General features: G+C 32.9%; 1 protein-coding gene and 1 long non-coding RNA gene across 2 annotated transcripts; both read left to right on the top strand.

Annotated features, from left to right (window-relative positions):
- Window positions 1–262: 262 nt before the first annotated feature.
- Window positions 263–5583, top strand: LOC133178502 (uncharacterized). Its single transcript, XM_061313196.1, has 10 exons — window positions 263–618; window positions 748–770; window positions 1212–1232; window positions 1372–1533; window positions 1908–1992; window positions 2204–2320; window positions 2435–2470; window positions 3427–3468; window positions 3813–3911; window positions 4894–5583. Exons 1-10 carry the CDS (start codon window positions 537–539, stop codon window positions 4962–4964), a joined length of 738 nt encoding a protein of 245 aa, XP_061169180.1. The 5' UTR covers window positions 263–536; the 3' UTR covers window positions 4965–5583.
- A 2639-nt stretch (window positions 5584–8222) lies between these two features.
- On the top strand, window positions 8223–9065 carry LOC133178494 (uncharacterized). Its single transcript, XR_009719983.1, has 2 exons — window positions 8223–8307; window positions 8875–9065. It is a non-coding gene; the product is annotated as an uncharacterized LOC133178494 (long non-coding RNA).
- The last annotated feature ends 15130 nt before the right edge of the window (window positions 9066–24195 follow it).

The raw sequence follows: 24195 nt of genomic DNA, 5'->3' as shown, positions 1-24195 counted from the left end.
CATCACGATGTCTCAGGAGTGGGCATTATCATTCTCTTAGCAGATTGGAAATAATTCCCTGTCAATACAAGAGCATTTGAAATATGTAAGAAATGTAAACATTTATAAGATGCTTGATTAAAAGTCCTAGATCCCTTAAGGTAAAAGAGATTTCCGGGATACATGCTTTTAATTATTAACATGTTATGTAGAGCACTATATAGTGTGTTTAACTTATAATTGATGGTGGCATATGGCTGAAAATGAAGAAACTGGTTGTGGTATCTAGAGTTTGAACAAGAAAATAAAAGGAAGCTGAATGGGGTGTTACCCCAATTATTCCTTTGTTAAAGATAACACCCATTAACGCACCCGGGCAGCAATAAACCGATAACAACGGAAGTGGGTGTGAGCTTAGGTGACCTTTCTCCGTTTCTCCTGTGTATTTTGAGGATTTACCCTATTTTACGTCATTTAGAATTTAGATGTGATATAAGGCGCATGTTAAAGGAATACTACAGAATTCTTTTTAGAAGAAACACCAGACAAGCAATAAAATGATGATTTCTCGATTTGTTGTCATCTGTGTTTTATTTTATTTTGGATATTCATACGCTGCTGTTCTACGTAATCAAAGAGGTAAGATACATTTTTCTCTCAAAAATGTTTATGCTTTATCAATCTAAGGATTAAACAAATATGACTGTGTTTAGATGTATAATTTTCTTTCAAATTTCCGAATTACGTTAAGGTTTTCTTTATTTTCAGACGGAGAAACATTAGACAAAAAGGTAAACTCAAATTGTTGATAATGTAACCAGTAAATTAATTAAATAGTTTAAAAAATACATAGTTTCATCAAATACAAAGATTGTTTTTCAGCAAGTAGTATACATACCATTTATCGATTGTTCTTTAGTGGGAAACATCTAATAAACATATACATGTGCATTAAAGAAGTACAATTTTTTTCAGTTTTGATTCAGGCATGAAATATTGCTTGTCTAAATCAAAATTTGTGTCTAGCGTTTTTCATTCTGTTTATTTCCTTTAAAAATGATAATATTTTATTTGAGGTGGAGAACCTAAATTCAAAGATATGTTTTACTTTTGCAGTTCATAACTTTAAGTTTCTTTTATCGTAAACACTTTAGAAATGAGTCATTTTATATAACATAAATTTTCATAAAAATTAAAACATAATTGAGAAGTTTTATTTGTTTCTGTAACAGGTATCCGAGCTTCGTGATCTTGTAAGTATAGACCCTTTTCATCCTGTAAAGGGTGACTCAATCTTATCTCTCTTTATAGTATCCATATTGTGTGTTTACTCTTAAATTAAATATTCTACACTTTCTTGACAAAGTTTTGATGAATTGTTATTTAATTTAGCTAAATGAAATCAAGAATAATAATGATGAAAAGGATTCCTCTGACACTGTTAAGAGCGAATCAATTGCGAAGGAAAGTGATATGGCATCACCTAAAATATCCGACAAAGCAAGCGCACAGACATCGTTGCTTTTATCACCAGAAGAAATTACCGTTTTAAAGGTAAGCTGACTCATAAATTTTGAAAGAAGGGTGTGATTTCAAGGAACTGTTCGCGTTTTTCTACCGAAAATGTGTCTTTGCAATAAAGAAAAGAAATTACGCAATTTTGAAAACTTTTATTGCACAAAGTTTGGAGATAGATCAATAAATGAAGAAGAAACGAATTCAGTAATTTTCACAAATATTTACATTTGAATAGTGATATTGTTTATATATAATACAAGTAAACATATTATCTATTGCATGTTTAATTAATTTTGCTTCTATATCCCCTAAAATATAGAGAATATTTAAAAGGAGGTGTTAAAATTTCACTTTTAACTATATTGCTGGAGAAAGACTATCAATCTTAAACGTTGAATTTTGATTAACAGAAACTAAAAGCAACGTTAAAGGATGAAATAAAGCAAAGTGATGAAGGCCTTAAATCATTCGAAGAATCTGTAAAGGATGAGAAAGGTATAATTTCCCTTCTTTGATGCACAAAATTCCCATCAATCCTAAGGAGAGTTTGCGAAAATACCATGAATAAATTTCGATGATCTTACTTGATTTGAAAAAGAATGTCAAACAAGATTTTCATGTCTTCACTGAATTAATGACAAATTTACGAAAAAAAATTGTATGAAAATTGACATTGAAATGTGACAATTTCTTTTTTTCATTTCAGTTCCTGTGCAGCTGGGGACGTTTTTAAATGAACCCTTACCTGAAAAATCCGTTTCAGACACAGATCGACTGAAACACTTAGCCTCTCTCATGTCCGCGAGATCTCAAACAGAACAAGGTGGAAAAAGTAGCTAATGATTTTTGAAGAATAATATGTCAGATACTGTAATAAGTTATTTCTTGATATATTACACAAACTTTTATGAAATTATCCATATTTCTTGTATTTCAGTCGAGAAAGATGGTTTTGGCAGATTTCTTGATAATAGTAAGTTTCCATAACTCGCCATATCATTTTACATCTTTTAGGGTCACAGGTTTAATGATAAAAGCTTACATTAGTGCTAGTAGCCAAAATATTATCATATCAAGGCTTGAATTTTTCAAAAGCTAAAACACCAAGACAAGAGAAGTTACCTAATTTCTACTTTAGTAACAATATATATTTACAAAAGTTTTAGTTTCTTTAATTGATTAATGTGGTCAATTTTCTTATTTCTGGTGAATATGTACGAACATGAATATAAAAATACCCTATTACAGCATATAACTGTCGTTTTAGTCTTTTGTTATCGCACGAGAAAATGTGTGTGTGTTCAATAACCCTAGTCCCCATATTTTGTTCTCTCTTCAGGCGAATCTACATGAATTTTGAAAAAATGGCGTAACTTAAATTAAACAAGAAATTTTACCTACCTATTTGGCAATGATTATGAAAAAGGCGAAGACAACAAAAGGTGATCGATCTCGAAAAAATATAAAAACAATACAGATCTGTGAACAGGGCACTAAACACAGACAGCCGGACCCCTTACAGTAGATACACATGCCGATAGTGCGAAAGATCGAGGAATACAAATGCATTGTTTGTCATACATGTGTATTTATGTTATGAGATTTTTTAAATATAATATGTTGTTATTTGTTTTGTTTTGACTTGAAACTAGTTGAGTCATGAGTAAGTTAAATGTATTATTATAAGAAAAATATGCATATGAAAATCGAATGCAGATTAAGCTAAAATAATATGCTAAATAGTGAGGTATATTTTGTGAGCTTGAATGAGCTTATAATAACATTTCATTCGAATGATTTCAAAATAGGTTTAATACTAAGACTAAATTGTATATTTGGTTGATTTATGATTTAAAAAAAATGATTGCGAAAAACGATATTTGGTACTTACTTAATGAATTATAGTGGTCTTTTATGTTTTCTTTTCAGAAAGCACTATTTCATCTCGCAAAAATTCCTTTAGGGACAATCGTAAGTAATGGAACACACTATCTCACTTACAGAAAGAATATTTAAATATAGAATGTTTTTTTTTCTAACATGCCCATTCATTTTAAACTTTGTAACTGGTGTACTCATTTCACGAAAGACAACTTATTTTAAAACAGAGCGTGGGTTTAGTATTGCAGGCTGTTATTTGCAATCCTATATTAAGCTGAGAAATAAATAAAAGGAATACATAAATACATTTAGTATGAGAAACATTTTTTGTAAATACTGGCAGTGAACAAAAATACCGGGTATTTATACCAGTAAAATTATGACATGCACAGTGATTACTTTTTTGGTTGATTTGAAATCATCATCTATTTCAGTTCTCTACGTGCTGGTGGATAAATTACTGGAGGACACAGACTTATTGCTGAAGAAAGGATTTTCTCTGACAGACGTATTAAATAATTTATCTGAAAAAGGTTCGTAAACCTGATTATTTATGCACCGATCATTCAAATTATTTGATATAAGTTTAACCAGTCTATTAGATATTTTATAAATGTATATTGAGAAAAAAGATCAAGAACAATTAAGGCATTCGTGTATCATTATTTCCCCAACAAATTTTGATTTTCTTTTATTAAACAAGTTTGTAGAATTAATTTATTTCCTCCCCTCACTTCTAAACATTTATTGACTGGGTTCGAGGGCAACATGTGTTTCGTCGGACCCAAGAACCAGACAAAAAGAACAGTTTGGTTCGAGGGGTCGAAAAAACGCATTTTGCCCCAGAACACAGCCAATAATTGTTTTGTTATACCTTTTATTTCCATGATGTAAATTTCCTTTACCTGCATTGCGGTAAAACTCGATCAATTCCCCCCACTGTAGAACACGAACGAATGTAAATAAGATTTAGCTGATCCCGCCCACAATGTGACGTAAGCGGTCCAATATCTCATCGACAGGTCCAATATCTCACTCTGCGGTTAAACATCGATTTTTATGACCGCTCAGTAAAACATCGGAAATGTTAGACTTTTTAGCAAAGATTTATACAGGAACCAATCATAAAAGATATTTGTAAGGGTATAACAATATATATTTATTAACTCCCGTACAGTGATTTACTTTTAAGGTTCTGACTAACATATTAGTAAACAACTAATGTATGTCATTCTGTGCTACGTAAAATGGTTTGTGATTTTTTCGTGCAGTAATCATGTACAGATAGTCTGAGAATTTTAGTAGCTGAAAGAGAAAAGAAGAAAAGAGTTCCATAAGGTGTGCTCGTTACTTACCAGTTCTTTTTAATTGTCAATACACTCTAGCCAAGCGAACCTCGTGTCTATTGACAATTAAAAAGATTAAGGTACAACAGTTGGAGAAAAAAGTACATATGTAAGTAACTCACACAAGTTATAAAACCTATATTTACAGTCATTATTTTAATTTTTTCAGCAAAAATGGAAAGAGAGAGAACGGCACTTGAACAGACATTAGAAAAACTTTTAGACCAGAAAAACATCTAGAAAAAAAAAAAGACTTTTTAAAAATATTCAACATTTGTGTTCATATTATAATTGACAAAATGATATCAAAGGTAAATCATGGTTTATTTCTTTACCTGCTCATCTGCAAGACGAAATATTTTTACAAAAAATTATCAGATGATGCAGAGTGAGAAAAAAGTCAAACATAGCATACAAGTACGACAATATTTCAATTGAATAGTCGTAACTTTGATAGACAAACATAAAGGTGAGATCACAATACGATTCTAGATTTTTTCTAGAAATTTTTTTTCTAAAAAATAATATTGTATTCATTTTTATCTTTACTATGTTAATTGAATGTATAATGTTCAAGGACCACATAGAAGAAAGAAATTAATATAAATGTTCATAAAAAATAATGTGTCCTTTTACATCACAGGATGCTGAAATATAAAATGGATATGAATGACCACTGAAATGTTACTGAAAAGTCACTAAAAGGAGTCTCTCAGTGACATTTCAGTGTCATTCAGTATACTTTAATTGCTACATGTTCTATCATTGCAAATCCATTGCAGATCATTTCTAATTTATATTATACTACTAAGCATTGTTATCTAAGGCTAGTTAAAAATAAATTTGATTGCTTTGAAAATGTCTTTCTTTTTTGTATTTTTATTGGGTTTGTGTCAGCTTTTTGAAAGAACGTATCTAAGACTTCAAGGAACCCTGAATCATATTAAGATGCATGAAATAAATATTCTTGTACGAAAAGATTTCAATTTTTAAGCTTTATATTTAGATTATTTAAATTAAATAATAAATTTAGGTTATCGTTCCTGGCTGAGGAGCGGTCGTCCTTATGTTGATTACATTTAACCTTTTAATAATTCCGAAGGGTAATTATTTTCTTCCTCTTTAGTTTAAAATTATTATTTACAATAATCTCCTTGTGTCTAGAACCCATGTTTGTTAACCAGGCTTACATTGGCACAGCCATTGTCATAATACCTAGCTCTGCTTAAGCATCACCTATGTGCATCCAGAACGTAATTATACACACTCGTTCCTTTCTTACTTGCTTATGTGTACCTACAGTGTATTAACACAACTTTTTCATCTATCTAATTTTAGTTCGTATGTCATTAAACAAAATCGTCATGTTATATACGTCATTGTATGCCAATTATCATACAAAATATTATTACGAAATAATCCAAACGCCGCTTATTGTTTTCCCTGTTAATTTCTATAATTGCACTAATACGTCAAAACTTTTAAATGTATTTGCAGTTAGAGATAAATATAGGATCTCCCATGATTTGTAGTTGGATATGATTTTTATCCAACGAGTTGTGTGTTTTTTATCCCCGAGCCTTGGCGAGGGGATAAAAACACACAACGAGTTGGATAAAAGTCATATCCAACTACAAATCATGGGAGATTCTTTTTATCCCATGTTTAATACTTCACAACCAATGTTTTACACTGTTTTATATACGACTCCACTTTATTTTACTTCATCGCGCTAACGCAAAAACCATTGTGACGTCACAACTGTGGATTATGAAAAATTTATCCAATGAGTCATATCCACGGGATAAAGGGGTAAACATGGGATAAAAATTAGTTTATTGTAATCGTTAAAGCTATATACATGTATGGCGTATCTGAGCTTATCAAAAATACGCCATAGATGACTTTAAGCAATGTAAACAGTATTATGAATGTTGAAGTTTTTTTTATTTATTTACATTTGCAAATATTTTTCTTAGATGAACCTATTGAAGAGAAAATATGTTCAATTCTGTATGAACTTATTAGGGGGTCAGAGGTCATGGCGTGACCGAATCACACAGCGAGACGATATCTTGTCTACATATTTCTGTCACAGTGACACTTTTGGAACTTCGAAGCCGTTAAAGCGATGAAAAAGATAAAATTATTGAAACATATATTTCTTTTTTTCGTTCAACAAATGATCATTAGATCTTCCTTCGTTGTGAAGAATGTTTCCTAATTAGCCTAAAATCACGCTTACCTTTTTAACCCGAAATTCCTTTGAAGGTATGTAAACTGAAGACGATAGCAGCGCTTTTGACTTCATATATAAAGAACTCATACAATAATAGTAAGATTATTCCCAGTAGCTATCATTGTTTTTTTCATTATGAACAGATATTTCCTGAACTGGAATGCTGAACACCAATGTAAATATTCAAATGTTGGAGCGAGGCGAACTCTCAAGACCAAACAGCTTCTAGGTCATTGCGCGTCACAACATAGCAATACGGCGGGCCGTTCGTATAATAAATGCAGTTCTGTTCAGAATATTCGTCTCAAATGTAAATAAAAGTAATAAACAACAATGTTAAAAAGTTCACTGGGAAATGAACTTGGTTGGTACGTGATCAAATCTTCTGAGAAGCCCTTCGGGCTTCACAGGATTTGATCACGTGACCAACCAAGTTCATTTCCCAGAGAACTTTTTAACATTGTTGTTTATTTCTTAAGTACATGTTCATCTCAGTAAAGGATTATGATAAATCGTTATTATCCATTGTACGAAAACTAGGAGGCAATAAAATAAAGACAACGAACGTAATGGCCTATTGCCGAAGTACGTGTATGTAAAAAAGGCATGTGATTCTTAAAGAATTCAAAGGCTGCTATCACTGAAATTAGGCATTCGGGTTTTCCTGTCAAAATATTAAATGTATTATATACTTTTTTGTTGAATGAGAATGGTTAGATAAAAAATTCAGTCTTAGTTAAAAACAGTCAACTTTTGTTATCAATCTTTTGATCAAAGTCTATTAATTATATCACAATAACAAAATACTCTGCACTTTCGATCTCGGAAAATCTGTTGGATTTTTCGCTCATTTGTAATATGTTAAACGTGGAAATTTAGCGTGGGTTTTACAAAGTTTTGTAAATAAAAATGTTAGTTTCGTTCTTCCATTTAACAATGAAGAAGATAATATTGATGTTAGTTGTTTGTCAGTTAGCCGCTCTGATACTCGGACAAAACAGTAAGTACCTGACGTGATACATTGCAGTGAATATAAAGCTATTTTCTACGCAAATGTTCAGACGCTTTATATATTTTTCAAACTTTTGAATATACATACATGTATTTAAAAGTAGCTATGTTATAACGTACACTGCACTTGACATACTGCTTTTTAGGGAAAAAAAAAATGAAATTTGGCTTTAAAGATTTTAATGTTCACATTACTGAATTGACCTGATTGAAGTTGTAATGTTGTTTAACTTTTAAATCAGGTTGTCCTGAAGGGAAACCAATATCAGTTTGTAAAAGAAACCCTTGTAATACACCGAACAGGTGTATAAACATTCCAGGTGCTCAATGCCGGTAAGAACATTATACATTAGTAAATGTCATAACCTTTTTTTCTATCAATTGCCTACAGCATATCTGAAAATAATTTTTAAAAATAATTTAAGTATCTGCCCTTTTCCCCCTCTTGTTCGTCTTTTTCTTTAACATTGTTAAAATAGATTATATTCATGTACATTTCAACCCTTCCAAGCATTTTGTTATAAGATGCAATTTTTTCCCTTCCCATTGCCAGGTTAGTTTTGATGGGCTAAAAAAATCTTTCCTGTTTTTAACATCAAAACGATGTGTATATGCAAGTTTTAGCCCTCAGATTCATTTGTTCTTTTATATACTTAATTAGTAGAAATTTTTAAGCTTATAATAATTTAAACATTTACTTCCACTTTTCACAAGATTTCATTTTTATTCAAACTCATCTAACTACTTAACCAGAAGATATATTCTAAGATTTCATTGTATATTTCACAATAATAACGAAGGTAAACTTTTCTTTTGAAGTAAAACTGGAACAAATCAATATATATTTTTTAAAAATAGAACTTTTTTTCATGTAACACTGATTGAAATTCTCTTTTGCAGTCCCTACTACTGTGGAGGTTGTTACAGGAGATTCTATCTAAGGATGTTTGAGGTTACCGGTTTGTGTAGACCGACAGAACCATCGTTTTAAAACAAATGCAATTCAATGAATTCAATAAAACTTGTTAAGGATTACATAAACTAAGGAAGAAAATGAGATCATTGCCATTGAATAAATGACATTAAGTGATTGTTTTAGTTTATTTGTATATTTATCTCCCAAGAAGAGGGAACATATTGAGTTGTCTGTCTGGCCATTGTTCCTATGGCTCATGACTTAAAGATGATTTTCATCTGGAATCATCATGATATTACAAATGTTAAGTTCAATGAGAAGGTTCTCATATATATATATATATATATATATATATATATATATATATATATATATATATATATATATATATATATAAGCACTAAAAATGACCAACGACACGAACAATAAAAATTGTCAAATTTTCAGGACGACCTGTCCCTTCCTCAAGACAAAGAAAAAAGTTAAGAATTCATAAAACAAAGGAAACAGAGAAACAAAAATAACTAGCACTACTATTTAACTACCCAAAATACAGTGTTACATGTTTAATTTGAAGTTTATAAACAGTTGTGAAGAAAGAAATCCGGAGCGCTATGAATTGCATGCTGTTTATCGGGCATATTTCATTTAGAAAACAAGGGATTCCAGGGAGGGGGTCAGAGGTCACCGAGCCAGTAAGTGCTGTTGTTTTGGGCTCCGTTGAAAAAATTGAAAAAAATTGAAAAATACTGTTTCCAAACTGTTTTGAAGAGGATCGAGTAAGTGAATATTGAATAACGTGGTTTTAGTGATATAGTTTGATCAATTTTGCCAATGATTTGGCTGTTTTTGCGTTATTACAAACTTTCTTTGTTCGGAGTATGTGTTTGGTTCGCCCGTGAGATCAGCTCACCCTATAGTGTAGGGTAAAGTGTACAGTGAAATAACGATGTAAGTAACTGAAGTGGCTAGAATAGTGATACTTTCTGGATTCTTTGTTTTTCATTCAAATTGAGAATGTCTGTATCTGATACTACAAACCTTTTAGCAGAAAGTCAATCCATTATATATGGAAATGAAACAAGTAGTGAAAACGTGAAGAGTGAAGTGTCCTTGACATCAATACATTCCCTCTTAGTGCAAATGAATTTAAAACTTACAAACATTGAACTGAAAAATGAACAACTGGAAAATAGATTAACAGCAATTGAGGCTGAAATTTTGTCTTTGAGAGAGATTCGAGGATCCATCAACTCTGTGAAATCGCACGTAAGCAGACTGGATGAGGATGTAAGGATGATCAAGACTGATTTCCAAAGTCTAGAATCTAATGTGAGTGGATTAGGAAAGGTGTTCGATTCGGTAAAGGAGTCAACGGAGGCAAATAGAACAGTGATAAATAACAACAGAAAGTGCCTAGACCAGTGTATACATATGCAGAAACTTACAGATAATAAAGTGAATGATGAACTGGAAACAATCAGAGAGGCTAATGAGAAATTGCAAAGTTCAGTGACTGATCTCCAGGCAAGATCTATGAGAGATAATCTTGTGTTCTCGGGTATTCCAGAGCATGCATGGGAAGACACAGAGAGGCTGCTACAGGATTTCATACAAAGGAGATTCAGATTAGATTATGATATATCATTCGACCGAGTCCATAGGGTTGGCAAGTGGAGTGAGTTCAACGAATACCCACGAAATATAGTGGCAAAGTTCAGTTTCTTCAAGGACCGGGAATTCATTCGGACCAATGCCGCACGGAGACTTTGCGGAACAAAAGTATGGGTAAATGAACAGTTCCCACAGGAAATAGAAGAGAGAAGGAAGAAGCTTTACCCAGTGATGCGTCAAGCAAGGAAAGATAAAAAGAGAACAAAACTTGTCCGTGATATCCTTTATATTGACGGAGAAGTGTACACGCCACCCGCTGGATCCACTCCCTTGACATCTACAGCTCAGCAAAATCCAGCGAGCCAGGATACTCCACGGGAAAATAACGAGCGTCAACCTTTAAAAAGACAACGCCAAGGGTCGACCCCCGATCGTCCTAGGTAGGGACATACAGGAGAACAGTCAACTCCGAATAACAGTAATGTAAACTAGAAACTCATTGCGAGCAATGAGAGGTCTTCCGTCCAATCCAAAAAAAAAACAAAAAAAAAAAACACGAAAACTCAAGCTGAAAAAGTGATAAGAGAAATTAAGACACTCTGGAAGGATTTTACCTTGGTCGTCAGCGTGAAAATCCAACGTGCTAACCATTAACCATTCACATTTTTTGCATCACTTCCTGTCTCGACCGGAAGTAATGGCGAAACAAGATTTTCTCACGACTCAAATAAACTGATGACTATCAGTCCTGAAAGTTTTAGACTTCAGTCTTTTACTGTTTCCGAGTAATATTGTGAGAACAAATTCTTATTTTTAGGACAGGTAAACACGCGACCAGAAGTGAATTTTGTAAAAAATCTCTGACTTTTCTCTAGACATTTGCAGTATCTACAACATATATGAAATTATTTCAAGTACTTTTTCGATAAGCAATATTTATGAGAAAGTTAAATATGAAAATAACATAGTTTATCTCCTAATACCGGAAGTTGACGTTTCTGTTTCCGGTGGAATCTAACAAATTTCAAAACAGCGAAAGAGATACAATAAAGTGATGCAAGTTTTAATTTTAGAAAAAAGTTAAAATATTTGATTTCTTTGATCACTTCCTGTTACAATCGGAAGTGACGACTGACGCATTTAACCCAAATGGTTTCGCCTACTCCTCAAGATTTATTACTCATAAAAGTTTGGTGTTTTAATCTTTTACCAGTTTTTGAGTTCTCGTTCAGACAACTTCTCATTTTGAGTACAGGAAAACACGCGATCGGAAGTGAATTTTTGAAAGATATTTAAGGTTACTCTAGACATTTGCACTCTGAATAACATATTTAAAATTCATTTCAAATACTTTATCTATAAAGAATACTTATCGGAAAGTAAAATACTCAAATTATTTAGTTTTTCTCTTATAACCGGAAGTTGTCGTTTTTGTTTCCGGTGGGACCAACATCTTTGGAATCTGGGAAAAAGATGCAATAAAGTGATGCAATTTTAAATTAAAAAAAGAAAAGTTGAAATTTTCGATTTCTTTGATCACTTCCTGTGACGACCGGAAGTGACGACAGACGCTATTATCCCAAACTGTTTTGCCTACATTTTATGGTCTGTTGCTCATATAAGTTTGGTGTTTTAATCTCTTAGTGTTTCCGAGATCTTGCTCAGTCAAATTCTCAATTTGAGGACTGAAAAACACGCGACCGGAAGTGAATTTTACAAAGATATTTAATGTTACTCTAGACAATTGCAGTCTGAATAACATATTTAAAATTCATTTCAAATACTTTATCTACAAAAGATATTAATGGGAAAGAAAAATACTCAAATTATGTAGTTTTTCTCTTATAACCGGAAGTTGACGTTTTTGTTTCCGGTGGGACCAACATATTTCGAAACTACAAAAGAGATGCAATAATTTGATATAAGTACTAATTTAAAAAAAGAAAGTTGAAATTTCACGATTTCTTTAATCACTTCCTGTGACGACCGGAAGTGCCGACGACGAACGAAAAGGAGCGACCCGGCTTGTACCTATGACGATCTATAATCCCTGAAAGTTTCACATTGATATCTTTTACCGTTCCTGAGATTATCCGCGGACAAAATGTCATTTTGAATTCAGAAAATGGTCCTTAACTTGGCACTGGAAGCGAATTTCCAAATTTTCTCTCAGATAGATCAAGTTCATGTTACGACACATCTTTCCTGAAAATTTCATGTAAATCCATCCAATAGTCTTCGAGAAATCGCGTGCACAAAATTAGAAAGTCAAAAAAATAAGAATAAGAATAATAACTAGAAACTCATTACTAGTATTGAGAAGGTCTTCCGTTATACTACTTCCTGTTTGCATCAACATGTCTTTTCCAACATCGGTATTAGCCTAAAACTTATGTAGAAACAAAATAACTTAAACAATACTTTTTTGCTTCGTTTCCTGTCACGACTGGAAGTAATGACGACACACGATTTTTACACGAAGCAAATGAACTGATGACTGACTATAAGTCCTGAAAGTTTTAGACTTCAGTCTATTACTGTTGCCGAACAATTGTGAGAACAAATTCTAATTTTGAGGACAGGAAAACACTCGACCGGAAGTGAACTGAATAAAAATCTCTGAATTTTCTCTTGACTTTTGCAGTATCTACAGCATATGTAAAAATCATTTCAAATACTGATATATAAGTTATATTTATGAGAAAGTTAAACCACGAAATAAGGTAGTTTATCTCTTAAAACCGGAAGTTTAAAGTTTTTTCCCCTTGGAATCTAACATATTTCAAAACAGCAAAAGGGAAGCAATAAAGTGATGAAAGTTTTAATTTTAAAAAGAAAAGTTGAAATTTTTGATTTCTTCGATCACTTCCTGTGACGACCGGAAGCGACGGCTGACGCTTTTAACCCTATGTGCTTTGCCTTCTCACCGAGTTTTATTACTCCTATAGGTTTGGTGTCTTACTTTCATGCCGTTTCCGAGATCTCGCTGAAATAGCTTTTCATTTTGAGGACAAGAAAACACGCGACCGGAAGTGAATTTTACTAAGATATTTCACGTCACTCTAGACATCTGCAGTCTCAATAACATATATAAAAAACATTTAAAGAACTCTTTCTATAAGCGATATGTATGGGAAAATTAAAAAACCCTATTATGTAGTTTTTCTCTTATAACCGGAAGTTGTCATTTTTTGTTTCCGGTGGGACCAACACATATCGTAACTGTGAAAAAGATACAATTATATGATGCAAGTCTTACTCCAAAAGAGAAAAGTTGAAATTTTTGATTTCTTTGATCACTTCCTGTGACGAACGGAAGTGACGACTGACGCTCTTTGCCCAAATGGTTTTGTCTACTCTTCAAGGTCTAATACTCATATAAGTTTGGTGTCTAAATCTCATACAGTTTCTGAGATCTCACTCGGACAAATTCTCATTTTGCGGACACTAAAACGCGCGACCGGAAGTGAATTTTACAAAGATATTTGATGTTACTCTAGACATTTGCAGTCTTGATAACATATTCAAAAATCAGTTCAAATACTTTATCTATAAAAAATATTTATGGGAAAGTAAAATACTCAAATTATGCAGTTTTTCGCTTATAGCCGGAAGTTGACGTTTTTGTTTCCGGTGGGACCAACATATTTCGAATCTGCAAATTAGATGCAACAATGTGATGAAAGAAAAAAAATCAAAAAAGGAAAGTTCAAAATTTCGATTTCTTTGATCACTTCCTGTGACGACCGGAAGTGACGGCTGACGATCTTAACCCAAATGGTTTTGCCTACTCCTCAAGATCTATTACTCATATAAGTTTGGTATCTTAATCTCTTACCGTTTCTGAGATATGACTTGGACAAAATATTTTTGAAAAATACGGAAATCGGACATATCTGACGACCGGAAGTGAATTTTGAAAAAATGAAAAAAACGCCTGAGGGTATTTTCATTTTCTATCATCCCTGAAAATTTCAAGAAAATCCGTCCAGCCATCTCTGAGAAATCGCCCCGAAAAGAAAAGGGGGAAAAAAATAATAATAAAGAAGAAACAGTAGAATCACCATAAGGTCTTCCGTCTAAAACGGAAGACCTTAACTAGAAACTCATTGCGAGCAATGAGAGGTCTTCCGTTCGATTCTGAAAATAAAATCGAAAATTTAAGCTGAAAAAGTGATCAAAGAAATTCAGACACTCTGGAGATTTAACCCTAATCGTCAGCGTGAAAATCCAACGTGCTAACCATTAACCATTCACTTTTTACATCACTTCCTTTCACGACCGGAAGTAACGGCGATGCAAGATTTTCTCACGATTCAAATAAACTGATGACTGAATATCAGTCCTGAAAATTTTAGTCCTCGGTCGTTTACTGTTGCCGAACAATATTGTGGGACTAAATTCTAATTTTGAGAACAGGTAAACACACAACCGGAAGTGAATTTTATAAAAATTTCTGACTGTTCTCTAGACATTTGCAGTATCTACAACATGCATAAAATCATTTCAGGACTTCATCGATAAGCGATATTTATGAGAAAGTTAAATAAAAGAATAACGTAGTTTATCTCCTAAAACCGGAAGTTGACGTTTTTGTTTCCTGTGGAATCTAACATATTTCAAAACAGCAAAAGAGATGTAATAAAGTCATGTAAGTTTTAATTTAAAAAAGAAAAGTTAAAATTTTTGATTTCTTTGATCACTTCCTGTGACAAGCGGAAGTGACGACTGACGCTCTTAACCCAAATGGTTTTGCCTACATCTTAAGGTCTGTTGCTCATAAAAGTTTGGTGTCATAATCTCTTACCGTTTCCGAGATCTTGCTCACACAACTTCTCATTTTGAGGACAGGAAAACACGCGACCGGAAGTGAATTTTACAAAGATATTTGATGTTACTCTAGACATTTGCAGTCTGAATAATATATTTAAAATTCATTTCAAATACTGTATCTACAAAAGATATTAATGGGAAAGAAAAATACTCAAATTATGTAGTTTTTCTCTTATAACCGGAAGTTGACGTTTTTGTTTCCGGTAGGACCAACATATTTCGAAACTACAAAAGAGATGCAATAACGTGATGTAAGTATTGATTTAAAAAAGGAAAGTTGAAATTTTACGATTTCTTTGATCACTTCCGTAAGCGACCGGAAGTGCCGACGACGAACGAAAAGGAGCGACCCGGCTAGTATTTATAACGACCTTTAATCCCTGAAAGTTTGACATTGATATCTCTTGTCGTTCTTGAGATTATCCGCGGACAAAATGTCATTTTGAAATCAGAAAATGGTCTGTAACTTGGCACCGGAAGGAAAATTTCCAAAAAATCTCTCAGATAGATCAAGTTCATGTTACAACACATCTTCCCTGAAAATTTCATGGAAATCCATCCAATAGTCTTCGAGAAATCGCGTGCACAAAATTAGAAAGTCAAAAAAATAAGAATAATAATAATAACTAGAAACTCATTGCGAGCAATGAGAGGTCTTCCGTCCGATTCTGAATATAAAAACGAAAATTCAAGCTGAAAAAAACGAAAATTCAAGCTGAAAAAGTGGTAAAAGAAATTCAGACACTCTGGAGATTTAACCCTGGTCTTCAGCGTGAAAATCCAACGTGCTAACCATTAACCATTCACTTTTTTTGCATCACTTCCTGTCACAACCGGAAGTAACGGCGACACACGATTTTCATACGATGCAAATAAACTGATGACGGACTGTCAATCCTGAAAGTTTCAGACTTCAGTCGTTCATTGTTGCCGAACAATTGTGAGAACAAATTCTAATTTTGAGGACAGGAAAACACGCAACTGGAAGTGAATTTTATAAAAAAAATCTCTAACGTGTCTCTAGACATTTGCAGTATCTACAACATGTATTAAAACATTTCAATTCTTTTTCTTTAAGCGATATTTATGAGAAAGTTAAATATCGAAATTATGTATTTTATCTCCTAAAACCGGAAGTTGACGATTTTGTTTCCGGAGGAGTCTAACATATTTCAAAACAGCAAAAGAGATGCAATAAGGTGATGCAAGTCTTAATTTAAACAAGAAAAGTTGAATTTTTTGATTTCTTTGATCACTTCCTGTGACGACCGGAAGTGACGGCTGACAGTTTAACCCAAATAATTTTGCCTACTCTTCAAGGTCTATTACTCATATAAGTTTGTTGTCTTAATCTCCTACCGTTTCTGAGATCTCGCTCAGATATTTTCTCACTTTGAGGACAGAAAAACACGCGACCGGAAGTGAATTTTGCAAAGATATTTGGCGTTACTCTAGACATTTGCAATCTGAATAACATATCTAAAAATTATTTCAAATACTTTACCTATAAAAGATATTTATGGGAAAGAAAAATACTCAAATTATGTAGTTTTTCTCTTATAACCGGAAGTTGTCGTTTTTGTTTCCGGTGGGACCAACATATTTCGAAAGTGCGAAAGAGATGCAATAATGTGATGCAAGATTTGATTAAAAAAAGAAAAGTTGAAATTTTCGATTTCTTTGAACACTTCCGGTGACGACCGGAAGTACTGACGACGAAAACCAAGGTAATTTCGAACATCTAGAAGTCATGGTCTATCATCTCTAATAAGTCTCCAGTTCATATCTTTAGCCGTTTCTTAGATCCTTCGAGGACAAAATTTCATTTTAAAATCAGGAAATTGTCCATAACTTGGCACTGGAACCGAATTTACCAAAAAACGGAATTTTATATAAACTTCATATAAAGACCTTTTATCCCTGAAAATTTCAAAGAAATTCATTGAATAGTTTTCGAGAAATCGCGTGCACAAAATTTTGTCTAAAAAAAAAGAATAATAATAAGAAACAATAGAATCACTATAAGGTCTTCCGTGGAGACGAAAGACCTTAACTAGAAACTCATTACTAGTAATGAGAAGGTCTTCCGTTATACTACTTCCTGTTTGCATGAACATATCTTTTCCAAAGTCGGTATTAGCCTAAAAATTATGTAGAAACCAAATAACTTAAAATAATACTTTTTTTGCTTCGTTTCCTGTCACGACCGGAAGTAATGACGACACACAATCTTTACACGATGCAAATGAACTGATGACTGACTATAAGTCCTGAAAGTTTTAGACCTCAGTCTATTATTGTTGCCGAACAAATTCTAATTTTGAGGACAGGAAAACACACGACCAGAAGTGAACTGAATAAAAATCTCTGAATTTTCTCTTGACTTTTGCAGTATCTACAACATATGTAAATAAAAAACATTTCAAATACTTATATATAAGTGATATTTATGAGAAAGTTAAACCACGAAATAACGTAGTTTATCTCTTAAGACCGGAAGTTTAAAGTTTTTGTTTCCGATAGAATCTAACATATTTCAAAACAGCGAAAGAGAAGCAATAAAGTGATAAAAGTTTTAATTTTAAAAAGAAAAGTTGAAATTTTCGATTTCTTTGATCACTTCCTGTGACGACCGGAAGTGACGGCTTACGCGTTTAACCCTATATGTTTTGCCTACTCACCAAGGTATATTACTCCTATAAGTTTAGTGTCTTAATCTCAAGTCGTTTTCGAGATCTTTCTGAAATAAGTTTTCATTTTGAGGACAAGAAAACACGTGACCGGAAGTGAATTTTACTAAGATATTTCACGTCACTCTAGACATCTGCAATCTCAATAACATATATAAAAATCATTTAAAGAACTCTATCTATAGGCGATATGTATGGGAAAATTAAATACCCTTTTATGTAGTTTTTCTCTTATAACCGGAAGTTGTCGTTTTTTGTTTCCGGTAGAACCAACACATATCGTAACTGTGAAAAAGATACAATTATATGACGCAAGTCTTATTCCAAAAGAGAAAAGTTGAAATTTTTGATTTCTTTGATCACTTCCTGTGACAACCGGAAGTGACGATTGACGCTCTTAATCCAAATGCTTTTGTCTACTCCTCAAGGTCTAATACTCCTATAAGTTTGGTGTCTAAATCTCTAACCGTTTTTGAGATATCACTCGGACAAGTTCTCATTTTGCGGACATTTAAACGCGCGACCGGAAGTGAATTTTACCAAGATATTTGACGTTACTCTAGACATTTGCAGTCTTGATAACATATTCAAAAATCAGTTCAAATACATTGTCTATAAAAAATATTTATGGGAAAGTAAAATACTCAAATTATGCAGTTTTTACCTTATAGCCGGAAGTTGACGTTTTTGTTTCCGGTGGGACCAACATATTTCGAAACTACAAATAAGATGCAATAATGTGATGCCAAAAAAGGTTCAAAAAAGAAAAGTTGAAATTTTCGATTTCTTTGATCACTTCCTGTGACGACCGGAAGTGACGGCTGACGCTCTTAACCCAAATGGATTTGCCTACTCCTCAAGATCTATCACTCAAATAAGTTTGGTGTCTTAATATCTTACCGTTTCTGAGATATGACTCGGACAAAATATTTCTGAAAAAAACGGAAATCGGACATATCTGACGACCGGAAGTGAGTTTTGAAAAAAATCAAAGATACATTTGTAGGTATTTTCATTCTCTGTTATCCCTGAAAATTTCAAGAAAATCCGTCCAGCCATCCCTGAGAAATCGTCCGAAAAGAAAAGGGGAAAAAAAAAATAATAATAATAACTAGATACTTATTGCCTAGGCAATAACAGGTCTTCCGTTTTCTTGATTCTTTTGTCAACTGGTTTGAAAAAAAGAGCTGTAAATGCAAAAAAAAAAAAAAAAAAAAAAAAAAAAATGTTCTCCCAGCAGGGATCGAACTCAAATCCTTTGGTTTGTAAGGTAGGCGCACTAACCACTAGACCACGTATTCCGATGAAAATGAAAGTAGTAAATTAATTGTTTATGAATAAATAGGAAATAAATAGGAATAAAAACACGTGTTCTTTTGTTTGTTATGGAATGTAGTAATCAGTATTGAATAAATTGAGAAACACAATTGGTGTATATGGTGTATAATGCAGATTTTCGGTTTAAAAAAATATTTGAGTTTGTCTATATTTGGAATGCATTGAGTTAATCATTCAGAGCCTATGATGCATTAGAACTGCAGTGTCGAGACTTTGTTTACAAATATATGAAAATGTCGGATCGGGTTCAGATGTGACTGAATATCCTGAAATAATAGGTAAGATTAAAATAAGCATCTCTGTGTGGATTGAATTAAATGTAAGAAGCATGAATCAGAATTTCAGATACACATTTTAGGAAGTAAAATGTGTCAATGAGAGCGTGAAAATTTATTTGCTAGGAAAAAATCGCTGTTTTCGACATTCATTCGATTTACATGTATATTAATTCTAAATAAAATTGAAATAAATTCCACATACTAAAGAAAGCAAGAATGCTTGGTGTTAAAATATCATATCATATCAAGACAATCGACTGCTATTCATAACAACTGAAGAAATAACCGAGAAAAGCTTTAATTAATTTTATGTTCATCGGCATCTAAATTTCAGATACAAAAAAAGATGTAGTGTTTGCCGTTAACATTCATAATTTCTATATACTGTAGAGATTCACCGTCAAATTTTCAGGAAACTTTCTTTTAGGTTTCTTCTGCACTTAACCGAAATTTTATGTCGTTCAGAGATGTTGTATGAGTTGTAGAGAAATATTCTAGGTTGCTATTGGTTTGATTTTTTTTTTTTGAAGAGAGGAGTAAATTAGTTATTGATTCTGACCTTTTGGTCAAAGGTCAGGGTCATCAAAGTTCAAGGTCAAAGGTAAAAAAAGGAAATAACTTTTACTTTCTATGTTTTTTTTTTACTTCATCATGACCGAAATTACTCCAAACAAATAAAATGTTCATTCTGCACGTAAATTATTCACAACTGATCATCTCTAAAAGTTTCTGTGAAACCTTCTGATTTTTGAGACAACTTCGTTTTTCTGCCGGCACTTCCGGTGAAAATAATTTGCAATGTCATGGTCTATCTATCATCCGCATTACCCAAACATTTCTATAGAAAGAAAAAAAATCTTGAAAAATTCACTTTTTTGCATCGCTTCCTGTCACGACCGGAAGTGATGGCAACGTACGATTTTCACATGATGTAGATAAACTGATGACTGACTATCAGTCCTGAAAGTTTTAGACTTCAGTCTTTTACTGATGCCGAACAATTGTGAGAACAAATTCTAATTTTGAAGACAGGAAAACACACGACTGGAAGTGAACTGAATAAAAATCTCTGAATTTTCTCTTGACTTTTGCAGTATCTACAGCATATGTAAAAAAACATTTCAAATACTTATCTATAAGTGATATTTATGAGAAAGTTAAACCACGAAATACGTAGTTTATCTCTTAAAACCGGAAGTTTAATTTTTTTTTTTCTGGTGGAATCTAACATATTTCAAAACAGCGAAAGAGAAGCAATAAAGTGATGAAAGTTTTAATTTTAAAAAGAAAAGTTGAAATTTTCGATTTCTTCGATCACTTCCTGTGATGACCGGAAGTGACAGCTGACGCTTTTAACCCTATGTGTTTTGCCTACTCACCAAGTTTTATTACTCCTATAAGTTTGGTGTCTTACTTTCATGCCGTTTCCGAGATCTCGCTGAAATAACTTTTCATTTTGAGGACAAGAAAACACGTGACCGGAAGTGAATTTTACTAAGATATTTCATGTCACTCTAGACATCTGCAGTCTTAATAACATATATAAAATCATTTAAAGAACTCCATCTATAAGCGATATGTTGGGGAAATTCAAAAGCCCTATTATGTAGTTTTTCTCTTATAACCGGAAGTTGTCGTTTTTTTGTTTCCAGTGGTACCAACACATATCGTAACTGTGAAAAAGATACAATTATATGACGCAAGTCTTATTCCAAAAGAGAAAAGTTGAAATTTTTAATTTCTTTGATCACTTCCTGTGACGACCGGAAGTGACGAATGACGCTCTTAACCCAAATGGTTTTGTCTACTTCTCAAGGTCTAATACTCCTATAAGTTTGGTGTCTAAATCTCTTACAGTTTCTGAGATCTCACTCGGACAAGTTCTCATTTTGCGGACATTTAAACGCGCGACCGGAAGTGAATTTTACAAAGAAATTTGACATTACTCTAGACATTTGCAGTCTTGATAACATATTCAAAAATCAGTTCAAATATGTTATCTATAAAAAATATTTATAGGAAAGGAAGATACTCAAATTATGCAGTTTTTCGCTGATAGCCGGAAGTTAACATTTTTGTTTCCGGTGGGACCAACATATTTCGAATCTACAAATAAGATGCAACAATGTGATGAAAGAAAAAAATCAAAAAAGAAAAGTTGAAAATTTCGATATCTTTGATCACTTCCTGTGACAACCCGAAGTGACGGCTGACGCTCTTAACCCAAATGGTTTTGCCTACTCCTCAAGATCTATTAACCATATAAGTTTGGTGTCTTAATCTCTTACCGTTTCTGAGATATGACTGGGACAAAATATTTTTGAAAAAAACGGAAATCGGACATATCTGACGACCGGAAGTGAATTTTGACAAAATGAAAAAAACGCCTGGGTGTATTTTTATTTTCTATCATCCCAGAAAATTTCAAGAAAATCCGTCCAGCCATCTCTGAGAAATCGCCCGGAAAAGAAAAGGGGAAAAAAAAAATAATAAAGAAGAAACAGTAGAATCACTATAAGATCTTCCGACTGAAACGAAAGACCTTAATAAGAGAATGGCGTGTAAGGTTCACGTCAAAACATGGCTGACGCAAAACAATTCCTGAATTTTCCCCTTCAATTCGAGCATTTCTGTATTGGATAGGGTGATGTTTGTTTATGAGATGATAAACTATGTGTAAGCTTTCTTAGTTTAGCGGAATCATGAACATTTTCGGCGTGATGAATAATTTGTTTACAGTAGTGATGAGGCTTTCGCGCACCTGCAGGAGCGGATCCAAGGATTTACGAATTTAATAAAAACAATGGAAATGAAGTTCTAATACTTATATATATTATTTAATGAAATTATTAATATGCAAGTAATAGATATACAAGAAAATGCTAAGGAATGCAGCTGACAATCGCTACTTTCTAAAGATAAATTAATTCTAAATAAAATAATTATAAATTCTTTAGACGAAACAGAAGAAGATTGAATGGTAGCAAAATATCAAATCACATCAGGGGAACTGAATTTTATTAATGACACTCTTAAGAAGTTTCTTAATAGTTGTATATTTTATATCTGCTTATTCCACCTGGCTGCTTCGAGTGGGGGGGGGGGGGGTCTTGAACATAAACATGTAAATTACCACTATTTTGTAGAAAGAATTAAGCCTTATTATTTTGCAAAACCTCAAGAAGAGTTGCTTGTGATATGAAGGTCAAGGTCATTTTATTTAAAATCCAAAACATAAAAGCGACATTTGCATTCATTACAATAAAAGGGGGGGGGGTCTGTAAAGATGACAATGTCTTCTACAGTTGACAAAATAAAAGAAGGGTGAATAAAATGCGCACACATGATATATATCATAGTCAATCATTTTAATTTAATATAAACTTGTTTCCATGGCAACAGGAAGATTTTTCTGGCCTATCTCAATCACCAGAGAAGTGTTACCTCTACACTTCATCCTAAGCGAATGAGCCCTGAGCAGTCCCCGTAAACTATATATACGACAAAAAAATCAATATTTTGTAGTGTTTAAGAAACGTTGGTCCTACGTTTTCAGAAATTCTAAGATGTTTAAAGATATTTAATTTCTTCTTAATCAAATCAAGAAACTGGCAATACGTAAAATCTTCAAAGGGGGGCCTTTACATACCCTATGAATATTACAGAAAAGAGAAGTTAGAAAGACGAAGAAATTGAAAAAGTCGACTTTTAAATCCACTTTCTGTGACGACCGGAAGTATTGACGACGGAAAGAATATTCATGGTGACATCTACAAGTCAATATCTATGATATCTGACAGAGTTAACTTTCATATCTTAAGCTGTTCTGGAGAAATGGAGCGGACAAAGGTCCTTTACAAAATTTCGTCTATACAATAATATTAAGAATACTAGATACTTATTGCCTAGGCAATAACAGGTCTTCCGTTTTCTTGATTCTTTTGTCAACTGGTTTGAAAAAAAAAGCTGAAAATGAAAAAAAAAGTTTTTCCAGCAGGGATCGAACTCAAAACCTTTGGTTTGTAAGGTAGGCGCGTTAACCACTAGACCACGCATTCCGATGAAAATGGAAGTAGTAAATAAATTGTTTAGGAATAAATAGTAATAAAAACACGTGTTCTTTTGTTTGTTATGGAATGTAGTAATCAGCATTGAATAGATTGAGAAACACGATTGGTGTATAATGCAAATGCAGATTTTCGGTTTAAAAAAATATTTGAGTTTGTCTATAATTGGAATGCATTGAGTTAATCATTCAGAGCCTATGATGCATTAGAACTGCAGTGTCGAGACTTTGATTACAAATATATGAAAATGTCGGATCGGGTTCGGATGTGACTGAATATCCTGAAATAATAGGTAAGATTAAAATAAGCATCGCTGTGTGGGTTGAATTAAATGTAAGTAGTAGGGCTGGGACGATACAACTTTTTCTATATCGATAAGTATCCCGATATTTGAGCCACGATACGATATGTATCACGATATGTTTAATTGATTATAAATTCTTTTTTTATATTGAAATGAATAAGATATTTCTTCACAAATACGA

Source organism: Saccostrea echinata, unplaced genomic scaffold (genome assembly GCF_033153115.1).
Source record: "Saccostrea echinata isolate AGI-Se365-2 ecotype Australia unplaced genomic scaffold, CSIRO_AGI_Sech_v1 ptg000001l, whole genome shotgun sequence".
Lineage (NCBI taxonomy): Eukaryota > Metazoa > Mollusca > Bivalvia > Ostreida > Ostreidae > Saccostrea > Saccostrea echinata.
The sequence above is the reverse complement of the archived record's forward strand: the minus strand, read 5'-3'. Positions and strand labels throughout refer to the sequence as shown.

Coding starts and splice junctions, on each gene's coding strand:
- LOC133178502 (XM_061313196.1), top strand. CDS start 537: ATGATGATTTCTCGATTTGTTGTCATCTGTGTTTTATTTTATTTTGGA. Junction 2,471..3,426: donor TGGCAGATTTCTTGATAATA/GTAAGTTTCCAT, acceptor TTTTCTTTTCAG/AAAGCACTATTTCATCTCGC. Junction 3,469..3,812: donor AAATTCCTTTAGGGACAATC/GTAAGTAATGGA, acceptor CATCTATTTCAG/TTCTCTACGTGCTGGTGGAT.